The 16,661-nt window shown below is 37.9% G+C and overlaps 1 protein-coding gene across 1 annotated transcript in view; it reads left to right on the forward strand.

Annotated features, from left to right (window-relative positions):
- The window catches only part of UTRN (utrophin), a 469,064-nt gene that overhangs the window by 319,208 nt on the left and 133,195 nt on the right, over positions 1-16,661 (forward strand). Inside the window, 1 exon segment of the mRNA XM_086708068.1 lies at positions 8,602-8,758. Coding sequence (XP_086564194.1) covers positions 8,602-8,758 — 157 coding nt within the window.

The raw sequence follows: 16,661 nt of genomic DNA on the forward strand, positions 1-16,661 counted from the left end.
TAGACCATGGAGCTACCCTGTCTCGATTCAGTCACTGGCTTTGCCACTTAGCAGCTGTGCCACTGTGGGCGGGTTACTTAGCCAATATGTGTTTCCTCGTGTGTCAGATCGGGATAATAAGAGTACTTTCCTTATAGGCTCATCATGAATATATCATTTAATTAGCCTAAGTAAAGTGCCTAAAACAGAACACAGTAAGCACTCAGTAATGGTTAACTATTATTATTATTTTTTTATGGATTACCATTCTGTGTGGTACTAATTAGTTCAAAAAACATAGAAATTCTCCCTACTTTATTTTTTTTCTCAGTCATTAATATTGGGAATTTCTGAGAAGGTCCCCAACAAATGGTATACGTCTGTCCTGGCTGGATTCTGAACAAATAAGAAACAAAAATATGTCCGTCCAAGAGAGAACAACAGTGTTGTTAATTGCTGATACAGAGGCCAGGTTGGACGGGGTGGCCTTAGAGAGAGGGCTCAGTGGAGGTAGCCTGTTAGCTGAACCCCAGAATGAGACAGCATTACCAGCGGTCACCAGACAAGGTGGCTGCCCAAGGGAGAAACCCTACGCGGAAGAGTGGGGAGGAGCTCAGTCTGCAGTCCTGTTCTCAAGAGGCAAGGGTGGGCAGAGCTCAGCATCCAGTTGTTCCCCAGATTGGTGAATCGGGTTCCTCACTGCACCTGTACAGGGACTGAGAGAGTCAAGAGTCAGAGAAGAGGTCACGAGTGTGCTCAATGAGAAAGTGCCTTCCCGTGGGGCTGGGTGGGAAAGTGTTCTCCTTAACAAATATGGAGAGGTGACCTATATCCCAGCCACCTGCCTCTTTCAAGTCCTTATTGAAGGTGATACCTGTGGGTCACACTGTGAATTTCTGCTCCTTTATTCTTCCCTCCTGTTCCTTTCAATCACAGCCTACCCTTACACTGGCTTCTCTTGTGAACAAATTCTGTTGTATTTTTAATATTTCTATAAACTCTTCTACCACTTTTCCATATACTTCAAGGTTGGCTTTCCCCTCAATTGCCCACTTCACTTAAAACTCTCTTTGATAGAGGGTAATTTTCCCATTTTCCTCACCTGGCAGCTGGTGGGAATATTCTGAAACTTTAATAACTGCTGGAGACACCAAACAACCAGAATGCCAGCCGGAAACTTCCAGTATGGCACGTGCAGACACACGGGCTGAACAGGAGCCCTGACACCCAGGGATAAGAAAGAAGTTGACACCTCCTTGTTATATTTTAGGCATTGCCACTGCATCTCAACAGCTTCTCCTTAGAAGTGAATACATCTATTATTCTACCCTCTTCCATCTTATTCCTGCTTCCTCCGGAACTGTAAGACACTCCTCTACTTTCCTCATTGATTTGAGCATCTGACTTCCCTTTTATTCTTCATCTCTTTCTCAGCTATCATCCTGGGGGTCAATACCCATATTGATGATATTTTTTCTATTTTGACTTCCAAGTTTCTTCTTACTTTGTCTATAAAAGCCTTTGTCCCTATTTCTAAGTCTCACAGACCTGGCCATACCTGGGACTCAGTTGATGTCCTGTGTTATCTTGGCATCCCTGAGATGATTGATCTGCAGGAGACCAAGGACAGACCATTCTCCAGAGCACACATTTTATTTTACTATATTCCACCTGGCCATGTACAACAGAATGCCACTGGTCTTGCCATGTTAATTAGAGAAGAGCCCTCTGTTGTATCAAATGGGAATCATTTGCAACATCATTGGTAAATCAGCTGTCCTTCTAATTAAAATTAGGGCCCTAGTGAGGAGGATATCTTTCATCAGCTTATTATATACCAGGACCATCTATAGATTTTTACCTAACTTTGTATTTTTATCTTGTTTATGTAATTCATCTACTGTATTCCAACCAGATTGGTTAAAAATGCATATCCTTTAATAATTTCCAGTTGTGAAACCCTTAGCTTTTTTCTGTGTTCTTTCAAAACTGCCTTCCTTTCTCGTGATCTTTAGTTGCTTAAACCCTTCTTCTTTTCAGACTCCATCAACCCCTTCTACTCCGCTTGGATTCCATCATAAGCCGTTTCAATAATATCAGGTGTTTCTTCTTCCCCCTGAATTTCTTGTTTTCTCCTTTTAAATCTCTGACACTCTGATGACCACACTCTCTCTATCCCCCGTTCTTGATTCTGGGTTTCCTAGTGTTGTACGAGAAAGTAAAAAATGACATTTCTTCTACTATAATTTGACTCTGTCTTCTTACAATTGGCATTGTGATTCTGAATGATTTTCTGTCATATTTACCACCATCCCTATTTTGTAAAGATTTTGGTTCCTTGTTAGCTCCACAAACCTCTCCCTCTGCATGTGACCTTCTTTCATTCTTTTCTAAGAATGAGGCCATCTGATATATGTCCCTTCTGTGCATTCAGTATCTCAGATTGTGCCTTAATTGTGCTAAAGTTGATGTTGTCATGGCAGGGAACATTTACTCTAATTTATCATCATTTTTAGAAAGAGAATGTCTGCCCAAGATTATAACAGCTAATATTTATTGAATATTCATGTGCTAGACCTATCCTAAGTGCTTTACAGGCATTACCTCCTTTGACTATGGTGTGGTCATCGGAACTATGTAATAATATGTGGCTCACTACCTTGGGTTAATACTATTTTGCAGTCTTTTTGATAACTTTGAGTAGACTTTTTTTTGAGAGAGAGAGAGAGAGAGAGTGAGCACGGATGTTGCGTGCATGTTGGGGAGGGGCAGAGAGAGATGGAGAGAGAATCCTAAGCAGGCTGCACCCCCAGTGTGGAGCCTGAGGTAGGACTCAATCTCACGACCCTGAGATCATGATCTGAGCTGAAATCCAGGGTCGGATGCTTAACAAACTGAGCCACCCAGACACCTCTTGATTATACTTTTAAATACTGAAGTCCAGTGTACAAAATATTTTTTACAATCTAAAAACAACACATACAAATATATATTTCACTTAGATTGATAGAAGAGACAATAGCTAATGATTTGAAACTTCAGCTAAAAGATAGACTGTTAGGAAATTTGACAATATTTTTCACTCCCGGGGAAAATGTGAATTGGAAATAAATTCAGTAATATGAATGACATGGCTTAAGTTTTTATGTTAAATTTATTTAATTTGGGATTATGTTAATTAAATATCCACTTATCAGCTTAATGATGTTAAATATAGATTCTTATTAACATATGGTTTCAAAGGCCAGTGAAATTGTCAAATCTAATGAAAACAGAGTTCAAAGATAAAATTCTATCTTTCCTTTCTTTTATGAGCCTCTTAAAAATTCAGGGCACCCTTTTAAGAGCCCTTAGAGAAGATTAACCTTTAACATCATGATTACATCTAATGTTATCACATTTTACAATGTCACTGATACCACTTTTAGCCTTAGCCAATTGATTTTACTAACTATATTGTAAAACTACTAAAATTTCCTTTTCTTAAGTTGAATAGAGGAAGATTCTGTTCCTCTCTTCTTTCTTTTTTCCCCTCTGGTTCAACACTTTCTGATAGAACTTTCTGTGAAGGTAGAAGTATTCTGTATCTGTACTATTCAGTGTGGTAGCCACTAGCCCCATGTGGGCGTATTGAGTGCTTGAATGTGGCTAGTGCAACAGATACTGTGAATTTCAAATTTTATTTATTTTAATTAACGTCAGTTTAAATGGAAGTAGCTACGTATTGTTGGTATGTATTGGAAGCACAGCTTTGGTGTTCTTTTCAGCACAGACTGAATTCCTTTCTTTCCTAGTTGTCTTAACTGCCTTTCTGGGAACAAGAATAACTCCTTTTTAATGTAACTGGTTATTCTTGCACTAGTAAAGGTATTTTCATTCATTATAACTCGATTTATAATCTATGGGTTTCACTGTAGATGAAAAATAAATTTCATTTGTTGTAAACATGCCAAATTGAACATTTAATTCTGTGTATTCCTTGCACAATAGGAGACAGTATGTATTTGCTCATATTAATTTGGGGCATTGTATTCTTTGGTGGACCTACTTTGCAAATGTATCTTCACTTGCCTATAAATACGTCTGAACAGTTTCTGCCCTCTTAAATGCTGCCCATAATGAAAGCAATGCAGTGGAAAGAGTTTAGATTTTAGTTTGGATCCCAAACTCTCTCCTTGGGTTTCCAAGCAAGTTTCTTCCCTGAGCTGTGGTTCCTTCAGAGAGCTGTTAGGTTTCTTGTATCAGAGTATATTTGGTTTACCTGCCTTCCTTCCAACTTGACCCCAGGACTTATTTCTGAAATAAGGCAGTGCCTGATTCCAGAGTGAGTGCTCCATGGATGTTTGTAGTGAATAAGTGGAAAGCTGTATTTTATTTTTATAAATGCCACTGCTTACTAACTCCCACTGTTTGCTCTCTTTTTCATATCTCTACATTGGGAGAAGGAATAAAAACTTCTTTAAAGAAATATTGGAAAGTAAAGGCTTTTGTGATTTAAAATAGATATTAATTCACATTTCTTCCATAATTCCTTTTCTACCATATTTGAATAATGAGGTACCATTTTAATGGCTCCTTACCTTCTAAGAAGTTTTTTGCATTATATATTTTTAAAAACAGCTGGTGACTTAAAAACATTGATAGAGTTGTAAAATAAATGATTCAATCTAAAAGGAGCTAACTTATGTAAAGCATGTTCTATATACAGGTTGCTAATCCATTCAATGAAAGTATATCTTGTTTTGATCATGCGAGGTACCCAAAGAATGAACTGAAGCAGGTGAAAATTAGGATAACAAGTCAGTTATCCAGAATGTGAGTACTCACAGATATGTGCTAGGTAAAGAAATGGTTTGGGGTGCCTGCATGGCTCAGTCAGTTAAGTGTCCAGCTCTTGATCTCAGCTCAGGTCTTGATCTCAGGGTCATGAGCTCAAGCCCTGCATTGGGCTCCATGCTGGGCATGGAGCCTACTTAGAAAAAGAAAAAGAAATGTTTTAAGGTTATGAATATATGATTGATGACTGGTCATCTATAGTTGTGGGGAAAGGGGAAGCTTTAAAATTTTTAGAGTTAAAATGAGAAAGGACAAGTATACCAAAAACAAATTTAAGGTTTCTACTTGCAAAACATTCAATCCAGTGCCCAAGAAAAGGCTTTCATCTTGAAAGATGAAAGAATTAAATTGGAACTAGAACACTGAAGGCTACTACGGAAGCATGCATTTATTTGGGCATATGGTAGTAATCCACTGAACACATAGTTATAATCTATTGGAGAATAACCAGAACAGATTTTCCAGGCAAGTTTTTTCTGCCAAATCAGCTTGCTTTTTATGATGGAAGAAGGAAGATGCAGAGAAATACGTACACCAATGTATTCTCATCTATTTCAAAGTCACTTCAGTATCTCTCTTTAAAAAACATTGCCTTCATCTTTATGAAGAGTCCTTCAGGTGCTAGATGCAATAGATTTCAATGATCAATTTCATTATTTTGTGGGGTCAAAAGAGTTAATTGCATTGGAAAAAAATCATTTGCATGCTCTTCAATACAATGTGTGTATATAACTGGATTTCAAAGGAATGTAATGTCGATTTAGTTATTGATTAAAGAGTTAAACTACAGACATTGAAGAAGCAGGATCAAATTATCTAAAATAAGAGGTCAGGCTATGTGCTTAAGTGTTTTGCACACAGAGACACTGAAACACATCTTGATTGACTAAAGGCCTCTGATTTCTAGCTGTCATTTTTTTTTTTTTGCATTTAAAAATACTAGACAGAAATTGCAACACCTCAGTCAAATATATTTATGGCAAAATGATCCGTAAGTGGCAGTTTTCAGTTAATATGATTGAAGTTATTTAGTTCTGCTCTGTGACAAGTAAAATTACTATTTATCAGGGATAGGTAATTACATATTTGGCCTAAAATTAATCAATATGAACACAGGAGAGCTGGCACTCAAGCAGAATCAGGATCTCATTAAAGCAAAATTTTGTAAAGTGAGGTCAATCATGCCACCTGGAGAATGAATAGAAGAGATTATAAATGCAAGAGAATAACATGAACCTTTTAATCATACAGTTCTCAAAGAATTATAAAATACCTCAAACTTTCTGTCATTTACAAATCATTTTTTTATTATTTCATACCTAGCTCTTTTGAATAAGATATAGAATTTTAAGGTTTGAATAGTTTGCTTTATATTATTAGCTAGCTGACAATGGAACTATAAATAGATGGCAGGACAGTTGGCCTTTTGTATGTGACTGAATGTTGGTTCATGGTATTTTAGAGATCTATGGAACTCCATTTTTTTTCTTTTAGCCAAGAATATTGGCAGATAGAGCATGGCCATTATTTCATGAACAAGAGATGAACTAGAGATCAGATAGTTGTTCTTCTGAAAACATTATGAACTTTTAAACAAAGACTTAGGATGTTGTTGAATATTCACCACTGGGGTACCACCTAATGTGACCAATGGGGAAATACTTGTTTAAATTAACTATAGAAGAGTTATCAGCTTTGGGACAGAAGCTCTAGTAAATCAGATGTCCAGAAAGGAAATTACTGATAGAGCTGAGGGACAGTAGAGGCCATATTTGGTTGGTTGGTCTCATATCACTCAGGGAAGGAGCAGTTTTGTGGAAGTGGGGATCATAATGCTAATGTCAAGGTGACAGCTAAATGAGAGGATATGAGACCTGATCAGCAGAAGTTTCTTGCACCTGAAGTTGCCCCAAGTGGGTGACCTTTGTTGCATAACAAGGCTGAGGTCTATTTCCATCAGCCCTCACCTCTCAGTCTGAAAGGTCAAGGTAATTCCATTTCACACAGTTGAACACTTACGTCCACATTCACTATCCGCCCACTGGTGTGGTGCAGGGCTGAGTCCCTGGAGTTGTTTCTGACTGATCCCTCTTTTCAAGTCCAACGCATGAAGTGTAGGATTGAGGCTGAGTAAGTGGGCTTTCTTCAAGGCCCCAAATTTGTGCTTTTATTTGTATTTTTATTCTCAAGGGCTTTTACTTTTTTTTTTTTCATTTTGCATTCATTTTTATTTTTTTTTCAATATATGAAATTTATCGTCAAATTGGTTTCCATACAACACCCAGTGCTCATCCCAAAATGTGCCCTCCTCAATACCCATCACCCACCCTCCCCTCCCTCCCACCCCCATCAACCCTCAGTTTGTTCTCAGTTTTTAAGAGTCTCTTATGCTTTGGCTCTCTGCCACTCTAACCTCTTTTTTTTTTCCCCCTTCCCCTCCCCCATGAGTTTCTGTTAAGTTTCTCAGGATCCACATAAGAGTGAAAACATATGGTATCTGTCTTTCTCTGTATGGCTTATTTCACTTAGCATCACACTCTCCAGTTCCATCCACGTTGCTACAAAAGGCCATATTTCATTCTTTCTCATTGCCACGTAGTACTCCATTGTGTATATAAACCACAATTTCTTTATCCATTCATCAGTGGATGGACATTTAGGCTCTTTCCATAATTTGGCTATTGTTGAGAGTGCTGCTATAAACATTGGGGTACAAGTGCCCCTATGCATCAGTACTCCTGTATCCCTTGGGTAAATTCCTAGCAGTGCTACTGCTGGGTCATAGGGTAGGTCTATTTTTAATTTTCTGAGGAACCTCCACACTGTTTTCCAGAGTGGCTGCACCAATTTGCATTCCCACCTCAAGGGCTTTTACTTTTATTGGAATCTGAATCACACAAAAACGTATCTCAGACACATGGTTTCCTGATTATAAGTTCATAATTTAAGAATCTGAAGGTCCTTTTCTGTCCTAAACCCCGAAATTGTTATTGAAACAAAGACCTCACCTTTAAACCAGGGGACACAGTACTGCAGTCAACAATTTCTGCCCGATTGTTTTCTGTTCACAATAGACATTTGTCACTGGACACCAGTCAGCCTTGAGCCAAATAGTGTTCTATGCAAGCAATGACTGGTTGTTTTCCAGCTTTTGGAGGTAAATGCTGGTGATGTTCTACTTTCAGTAATTTATTTGGTTTTAAGGAATGTTAAGGCTTTAATAATTTCCTTTCCTAAAAAATTAACTAGCTCTTTTAGAAAGAAAAATAATATGGGCCTGTTGTACATACTCAATTAGTACCTAAATATATAAAAATTACGTGTTTACTGTGTTCTCAGATGTAAGCTCATCTAGTATGTATCTTTCTAAACATTTTATATGCATATAGTTGTTCTCTTTTCCTCTCAATCACTTTCTTCACATAGATGGATGAAAGGAGAAGAAAATTGTAGTTCAGTGTTCATGTGTACTATACATAAGCTACTGAAACTTGCTTTCATAATTTTATATCATGGAAATTCTTCTTGAAAACCTCATATTTATGCCTTTGTGGTGTGTAGTTATCCGTTTACAATTTTGATAGGTATTACCAACATATCTGCATATTCTAGCTTCTTCAAAATAACTTGTTTAGGGTTTTTTTGTTTTTTTTTTTACTAAGAGTCAGCCTTTTTATTGGACGTGAACATTAGTTCGTCATTCAAGATTATTAGTCTAAGGGAAGATGTATGATTTTTTAAATGCAATTCCAACTTCTAAATGTGGTCAGTACTGTCTCTTAACAGGGCCCACTTGGAGGCCAGTGCTGAGAAATGGAACAGGTTGCTGACGTCTTTAGAAGAATTGATCAAATGGCTGAATATTAAAGACGAAGAGCTTCAAAAGCAAATGCCGATTGGAGGGGATGTTCCAGCCTTACAGCTCCAGTATGATCACTGTAAAGTAAGTTGACCGTATATGGTGGGGACCTTTTTTGATACATTTTGATTTTGGCAAAGTAGACACTCAAAATTCTATGTAAATATCTGAGTTGAAACAATTACCACTGAATTTCACTCCCACACCCCATTTCTAATTATCAGTATTTAGGCATTTAATTTAAGTTGCATGCATCTTCTGAGAAGCAGATATGCTGAAGTGTTATCACCTGACACATTAATTCTTAGATCCTTGTATTATTTAAATTCTTTGCCTTATTAACTTTTCTTTTATTTATTTAATATTGCTTCATGCCCACTTTCTCATATATTACACATCAGCTTGCTTTGTTACATATACATATTTTTTTCCCCTTACATGCAATGCAAGTTCACATTCTAAATCTGTACATTTTAATGTGGTGTTAGAATTCTGTTCCCACTGGAAAAATGACGACTAACACATGCATCTTCTAAAGGAAGAAAGGAAGATGCCATCTATGTAGTAAGTTTGCTTCAAAATGATAAGACCTTGAAGTTTATTTTACTTTGAACCCTTGTGACTAGGTTATTCAAATTTCCATTTGGGTAAATTTTCTTTTTCTACGTGAAAAGAGACTATGATAGAGAAATAGTTCTAAGAAAAAAGAAGACGTTGTTGGAATATAACATGTAAAATAACAACAACAACCAACAATGATAGACTTTAAATCAGTGATTTAGGAAAATCCCGTTCTCTTTTTTTCAGCTTTCCCTTCTATTACTTATTCATATACTTTTTTGTGGATTTAAGTGATGAAAAAATAATACAAAGCTGTTCTAATGGAAGTGCTCTGTTAAGGAATAGAATCTGCGTGTGACCGTGTTCTGCTAGTTTTGATTAAAACCTAATTCGAGGCATGAAATGATTTTCCTCTTCTGGCCTTAGCCAGTAAAGTGCACATCATTGTTTCCAGTAAATGCTGGCTATGTTCTTTCCAAATCCTTCTCCCAGCAGAGTTGCCCTGTTTTAGGTTGTGTTTCACCTAAGAGTCTTAGAGTTGCTGTGCATGAACCCTTTAGGCCTGGGCATTTAGATAATAAAGATGATCCTGATAACTGATGCTGATGATAATACTGGTTCATTCATTTGGCAGGTATTTACTGCGTGCCTAATGTGCACCAGGCACTATTCTAGGCATTGGAGAGTCAAATGAACAAAGCAGAGTTCTTGCCTGATTCCATGTAGTAAGCGATAAACACGAGATACGCAATAAATACATAATATATCCCATAGTAATAAGTGCCATGAAAAGAGTAAAGCAATGTCAAGGAGAGAAAGAAGGATGGGAGAGTATCGGCAGCAGAGATGCTGTTTTTGTGGAGATCAGGAACGTGGCATGAGTAAGGTGGTTTTTGAGAAAACAACTGACGTAAACATGAGGCAGTAAGTGATGCTACTCCGTGGGGGAAGAAATCATAGGCAAAAGGGGACAAAAAGACACTGGCCACAGAGGTTGCAGTTTCTGGCCATATTCGAGGAATAGCATGGATACCAGTGTTGTAAAACAGTCAGCCAAATAGAAAAGGAGATGAGGTTGGGGTAGGAGTGGGAAAAAGGGGTTCAAATCACAGAGGTTCTTGAAAGTCCTTTGTAAGGGCTTTAGCTTTTACTCCAAGTGAGGTGGAAGGTGTGGAAGGTTTTGGTAATTATACTGCTGTGATCTGACTTACATTATATAATATTTACAGGTGAAATTAGGAAGAATAAAATATAGAGGAGTTGAAGAACATATTTCAGTAATCCAAGTGGGGGATCGTGATGACTTGGAAAAAGGTGTAAAGGTGGAGATAGTGAGAAATAACTGGTTTCTGAATATATTTAGGAAGAACCAAAAGGATGTGCCAACGGAGTGCATATGTGGAATACAGGAGAAAGAGAAGGGTTTATAGTGGCAGGAATCAAAGGTTTTTGGACAAAGCAAATGGGACAGCTGGAGGGGGGAATGTGGGGCCAGGTAGTGGTTTTACACAGATGGGGACTAATTCAACATATTTCTATGCTGATGGGAATGATCTTGTAGAGTGGGAAAAGTCAATAATGCAGGAGAGAGATTACTGGGTAGGGGATGGGATGGGATCCAGTGTACAAGTGTTAACAGTTGGTCTTGGGTAGGAGGGCAAAGAATTCGTCCCTTGTAACAAGAAGGTAAGTTGGTAGATTTGCGTGTGGGAACATTTAGATGTCCTCTTTTGATTGCCTCTGTTTTCTCAACAAATAAGAAGCAAGGTCGTCAACTGAACATGAGAAGAAGGAAGACAATGTGGAGGTTTGGGGAAAGAGGAGGTAGAAAATGTAGTCTAGAAGCGGGTGAGTTAAACTAGGAATGTAAAACAAGACCACGAGCATTACGAAAGGCCTGCTTGAGGCCAGTGCTCATGAATTTAAAGTGAGAACAGTCACTGTGAATGTTGTTCCTTACCCATGTGGAGTTGTCTCACCAAAGGCGAGGAGTCAGTTGGAGAGTTGAATTGACCCAAGCACATGTGATAGAGGAAGAGAGGGGCAAGGGGGTTACAGAAATACAGGGGAGCTATAGTAATGATCGCATGTGGAAGTAAGGCTGGGTAAAGGAAGATATGAGGATATTAGAGATGAGGGATAGTAAAGTGGTGTTAGAAGTCAATGAATTGGACATGGCAGAGGAGCTGAGGATTAATCCAAATGGGGGAACCGGGAAGGGGCACAAACTGTAAAGAAAACAGATTGTGATCAGAGAAAGGATGCTAGAAATCAAGTTTGTGGTGGCGTGCACTTATTGTTAAATGACAATCTCCGGTGTCCTTTTGTGAGAGTGAGTTGCACAGGCAGGGTGGAGAACAAGGTCGTTGGGGAAAAGTGGATAAGAAGCTGAGAGGCTGGGGTAGCTGCAGGATCATCTACAGGCACAGTAAAATCATCATCACCAGGAGAAAGAGCCTGATTTGTTCAAAATGTTGATTATGAGAAGGAATAGTGATAGCAGTATGGTTAGGGATTAGTATAGGTTGGAAAAATGATGGCTTCACAGTCCTTTTATCTTTTGAGTCTTAAAACTGTGCAAAATACCTTGGGTTGGGGATGGGAAGAGGAATAGTTTAAGTTGGATATAGTTTAGCCTTGGTTTCTAAATTTCTTAGTGCCTGCTACCAGACTTTTCTCTGGTTACTATTACGTCTTTATCACAATTGCCATCACTTAGCCTGTTGTGCATAATCCAGACTACTGTTGAGAGGCGTAGGTCTTATCAGTAAGTAGGTCTTATCAGGATTTTCCATTTAATAGTCTATACTTCTTTAACTTTGAGTTTTATACTAGAAAGTTTATATGAATATGGTACTGATTGAGTTTCTGAGTGTAGGGCTGGGTTGTTTCTCACCTAATTGTTTACCCTCACTTGAAATAATCCTTTGTGGAGTTTCATGTTGATTGTAGATTCTAGAATATGATACTTTATTGTGATCTGTCATAGTCTGCCTTCCAGTTTATCAATGATGGAAAACTACAGGCTTTCTTAATATCATGTATTAATAAATGTTTTGACACAAGCATCATGCATAACTCTGAGAACTAAGCAGGCTGTTATGCCAGAAATAAACTATAGAAGAGATTTCAGAGATTTGTGGAGGTGTGATTTAGTTTGCAAGGGCCACATAACAAAACACCATAGACTGAGTAACTTAAACAAGAAAAATTAATCTTCTCACAGTTCTGGGGGCTAGAAGTTTGAGGTCAGGGTGTGGGGTTGGCCTCTTCTGAGGCTTCTCTCCTTGGCTTGTGGATGTCTCTTCCCTGTGTCTTCACCTGGCTTTCTCTTGGTGAGTATCTGTATCTTTTAAAAATGCTCAAAATACCTTCCTTTTATAAGAACGCCAGTCATGTTGGGTCAGGGCCCCACCCTAATGACCTCATTTTAACTTAACTACATCTTTTTTTTTTTTTTTTTTGATATTTATTTATTTATTTTTTTGAGAGAGACAGAGCATGAACAGGGGAGAAGCAGATAGGGAGACACAAAATCAGAAGCAGGCTCCAGGCTCCGAGCTGTCAGCATAGAGCCCTATGCGGGGCTCAAACTCAGAAACCGTGAGATCATGGCCCGAGCCAAAGTCGGACACCCAACTGACTGAGCCACTCAGGTGCCCCTACTTAATTACATCTTTAAGGACCTTATTTCCAATCACAGTCACATTCTCTCAAAAGTAACCTTCTTTCCCAGCTGTCAAGTATAATGTTTCTAAACACTATAAATTATTACAGTGAGGGCAAATCACTATGCATTAATACAATTAGGTCAATATTTAAAGACGTGACACCTACCTGTAATTATTTACCTTTCTTACTAAACTTTGCCAGCCATAATCATTGAATAGTCTAATTGTAGTTGAACCTCAACCTTGCCAATGTTCTAACTTAAATATAATTCTCTGTGATCTTAAAATTAAAATCCCTTTGGTTGTACATATGGTTACTCTGTTTCAGGTCAGCTTTTTCTTTCCTGTGTCCTTGGAGATGTCTTTGACCCCTGCCTTCAGGTTCTGTTTATCAGGAACAATCTTTATTTAGAATTAGAATGATCAATTATTAAAACTGTAAGAGGCCCAAGAAATAATTTAGTCTAGCCCCCTCACTGATAGTGGAAGAAAATGAGACCCATGGTGTATGTTAATGAAATCTGACTTTTCACCCCTCCCTTCCTTTCTCACTCCCAACAAATTCCTATCACTTACCCCCATGTCTGGCAATTTCTAGGACACCAGAGAAACATGGATGCAGAAAACAGACACAGTCCCTGTCTGTGTGGAGCTTACAGTCAGGGGAGAGCCTACGCCTGCCCTGCTTAACCTTACAGTCTCTGTTTCTTCCCTGTGTTATGAGAAATCATTTCCAACAAGGATTGTGATTGAGCTGTGGACTGTGCATTGCTGTCCCAAATCTCTGGTTGTCTGTCTAACTATCGATTTCTCTAACCCCCAGCTTTGGTCCCTGGCTGATAATTCAAGCATGTTATTAGTTCTTGTATACTCTTATTTCTGATCTTTTCTCTTTATAAGGGATTCTAGAACTCTTTTCAATTATAACATGATGTAGATTCAAACAGAACAAAATAATCTCTATACTATTTTTTTCACAGGTATGTTTAGCATTAAATTTAGATGCCTTTCCCTTTAGTTTTGTCTGTTATTATAAACTGTAGTTTTTTTCTAATTTCTTGCTATTTTTTGTTTTTAGTTGTCCTAATACAGTTTAAAAACTCTTTTTAATTTTGAATAACTCTTGCTTTATAGATTAAAAATACATAGTTGGAATCAAACAAAATCAACCCTTAAATGGCTTGATACTAATAGTAGGCAAGTTATTTTGTTCCTTAAAATTTCCCCATAGAAAGAGGGGGACCTTGTATTTGATTTCTAACCTAACTCTTCCTTGCAAATAGCTAGCTGTCTAAATTACCTTATTTTGAACAACATAGTATTATGTCAAACTAATGTGACCTAATCTCTCAATACTAAATTAGAATGTCTAGAGATTACCAGATGGAATTTTTTAAAGGGGGACAAAGAAATTTAACACTGATTTGTTTACTCTTCCAGGAAGTATGACCTCATAAATGCAAGCCTTGAATTTCACTGTATACAAGTCTTTTAAAGATCAATTTTAAAAGTGATACCATATATCTTTCTGTTGTGGATAAGACAAATACACTTTACAAGAAGCATTAAAAACCACCTGTGCTGATATTACACAAATCAGCACTTAAGTATTACATTAAAATTTCCAGTGACATTATATACAAAGTAAAAAACAAAGCTATGTCTCAATGCCTTAGGTGGACGTGGGGTTACTGTATGTTAGAAAACCACTAAGTGACTTAAAAGCTGCTTCAAGGGATATCAAATGCTGATGTCAAAGAGTTATGTGAACAATTTGAATAAAATAATTCTAAGTAGACATCCGACTAACCTCTGTCCTCAGCACTTTGTATTCAAGTTCATTGAAAATATTCTTTCCTCTTCCTTTTTGGATAGTGGTGTATTACCCTCTCTTATAAGGTACCTTATGTTGGGCCCTTCTTTTTTTTTTTTAAGTTTATTTATTTATTTTGTGAGAGACCAGGAGAGCATGAGTGGGGAAGGGGCAGGGAGAGGGGGAGAGAGAATCTCAAGCAGGCTGTACGCGGTCAGTGCTCAGAGACTTTATGGTTGGCCTTTCTATACAAAGTTAGTTAGTGAACTAGCACATGGGATTAGGTAGACATGGTTTCAATTATCACCTCCTCCACTCACTAGCTCTGTGATCTAGGCTCTGGAGTTGATTGTCCAACCTCCTCAGTCCTGTTTCTGACCATGAGTATATATAGGTCACTTAGCACAATACATTTAGTAAGTGCTCAATAAGCAATGGCTGTTTTAGTTCTTTAAACTAGGACTTCTATTTTCTAGTGTGTTTCTTATTTTAGTTGTTCTGTGTCCACATTTTTTATTTTTCCTAAGATTCATGATGTTTGGGCAACTGTAAATTTTGATGTCATAACTATATTTTTTTTAGCCTATTGGTGGCTTCAGAGATAACTTAGACTACTGAGGGAATAGGATAAAGTCATTGAGACATTTTTGAGAATTACACAGGATATAAGTCTAGAGGCTAGAAGATGATTTATTTGTTCTTTTTACATTTTTTTTTAAATCTTTATTTTTTTTTTTAATTTTTTTTTTCAACGTTTATTTTTTTTTTTATTTTTGGGACAGAGAGAGACAGAGCATGAACAGGGGAGGGGCAGAGAGAGAGGGAGACACAGAATCAGAAACAGGCTCCAGGCTCTGAGCCATCAGCCCAGAGCCCAACGCGGGGCTCGAACTCACGGACCGCGAGATCGTGACCTGGCTGAAGTCGGACGCTTAACCGACTGCGCCACCCAGGCGCCCCAAATCTTTATTTATTTTTGAGAGAGAGAGAGACACAGAGACAGAGTGTGGGCAGGGGAGGGGCAGAGAGAGAGGGAGACACAGAATCCGAAGCAGGCTCCAGGCTCTGAGCTGTCAGCACAGAGCCCAACGTGGGGCTCAAACCCATGGACTGTGAGATCATGACGTGAGCCAAAGTTGGGCGCTCAACTGTCTGAGCCACCCAGGTGCCCCTTGTTTTTTGTTCTTAATAAAAGAAAACAGCTTATCATGGAAAGGCCAAGCTCATAAGACACGTCTGTATGCAGTGCTTTAGTTAACTTATCAAAGATTTATAGGCAAATGATAAATGTATAACCATGAATCTAATTACCTTTCAAAGCAATATTTGAATGCTACCATAACTTATAAGTAAAGAAATAAAATCAATATACATTATCTTACATTTGCATTTGTATCACCTTATCCTGGGTCCAGTCTGCTTTCACAGATAACCGTGGTTAGAGACTCTCAGATTTATGCATGCAGTCACTTGGATACGTAGAGGTTGGTTTATGGGAACTCACTCTCAAAGTCTTCTGGTTCCTACCTGTATTTCTATACTCTAGTCCTTTATATGTGCATCAGTGATTTAATGACACTTTTTCATAACCATTCTTTGATAACGGCATTGCTAATCACTTCATCTATCCACCCACCCACCCACACGATTCACTGACTGCTTTATGTGTTGAAAACAATGTTAAATGTACAAAGGGCAATAAGGCACAGCCTCTGCACTTCAGTGACACATTTGAATAATTTTCATTCTGAAAAGCTCCATGCTTGTGGCTGTATCCAGATGGAATATTATATATTTAAATGCTGAAGGGATGGCTCTGAGACTTTTAGTTAGAATAGTACTATAAGGTCATGCTTCAGATCACTTCATCTGCTTAAACACCTAGCAATTATAAATAAAATGTAAAAAAAAAAAGCAAGGAAAATCAAACATGCAAAGTTGG

Source organism: Puma concolor, chromosome B2 (assembly GCF_028749965.1).
Source record: "Puma concolor isolate L17-30 chromosome B2, mPumCon1.1.hap2, whole genome shotgun sequence".
NCBI classification, from domain to species: Eukaryota; Metazoa; Chordata; class Mammalia; order Carnivora; family Felidae; genus Puma; species Puma concolor.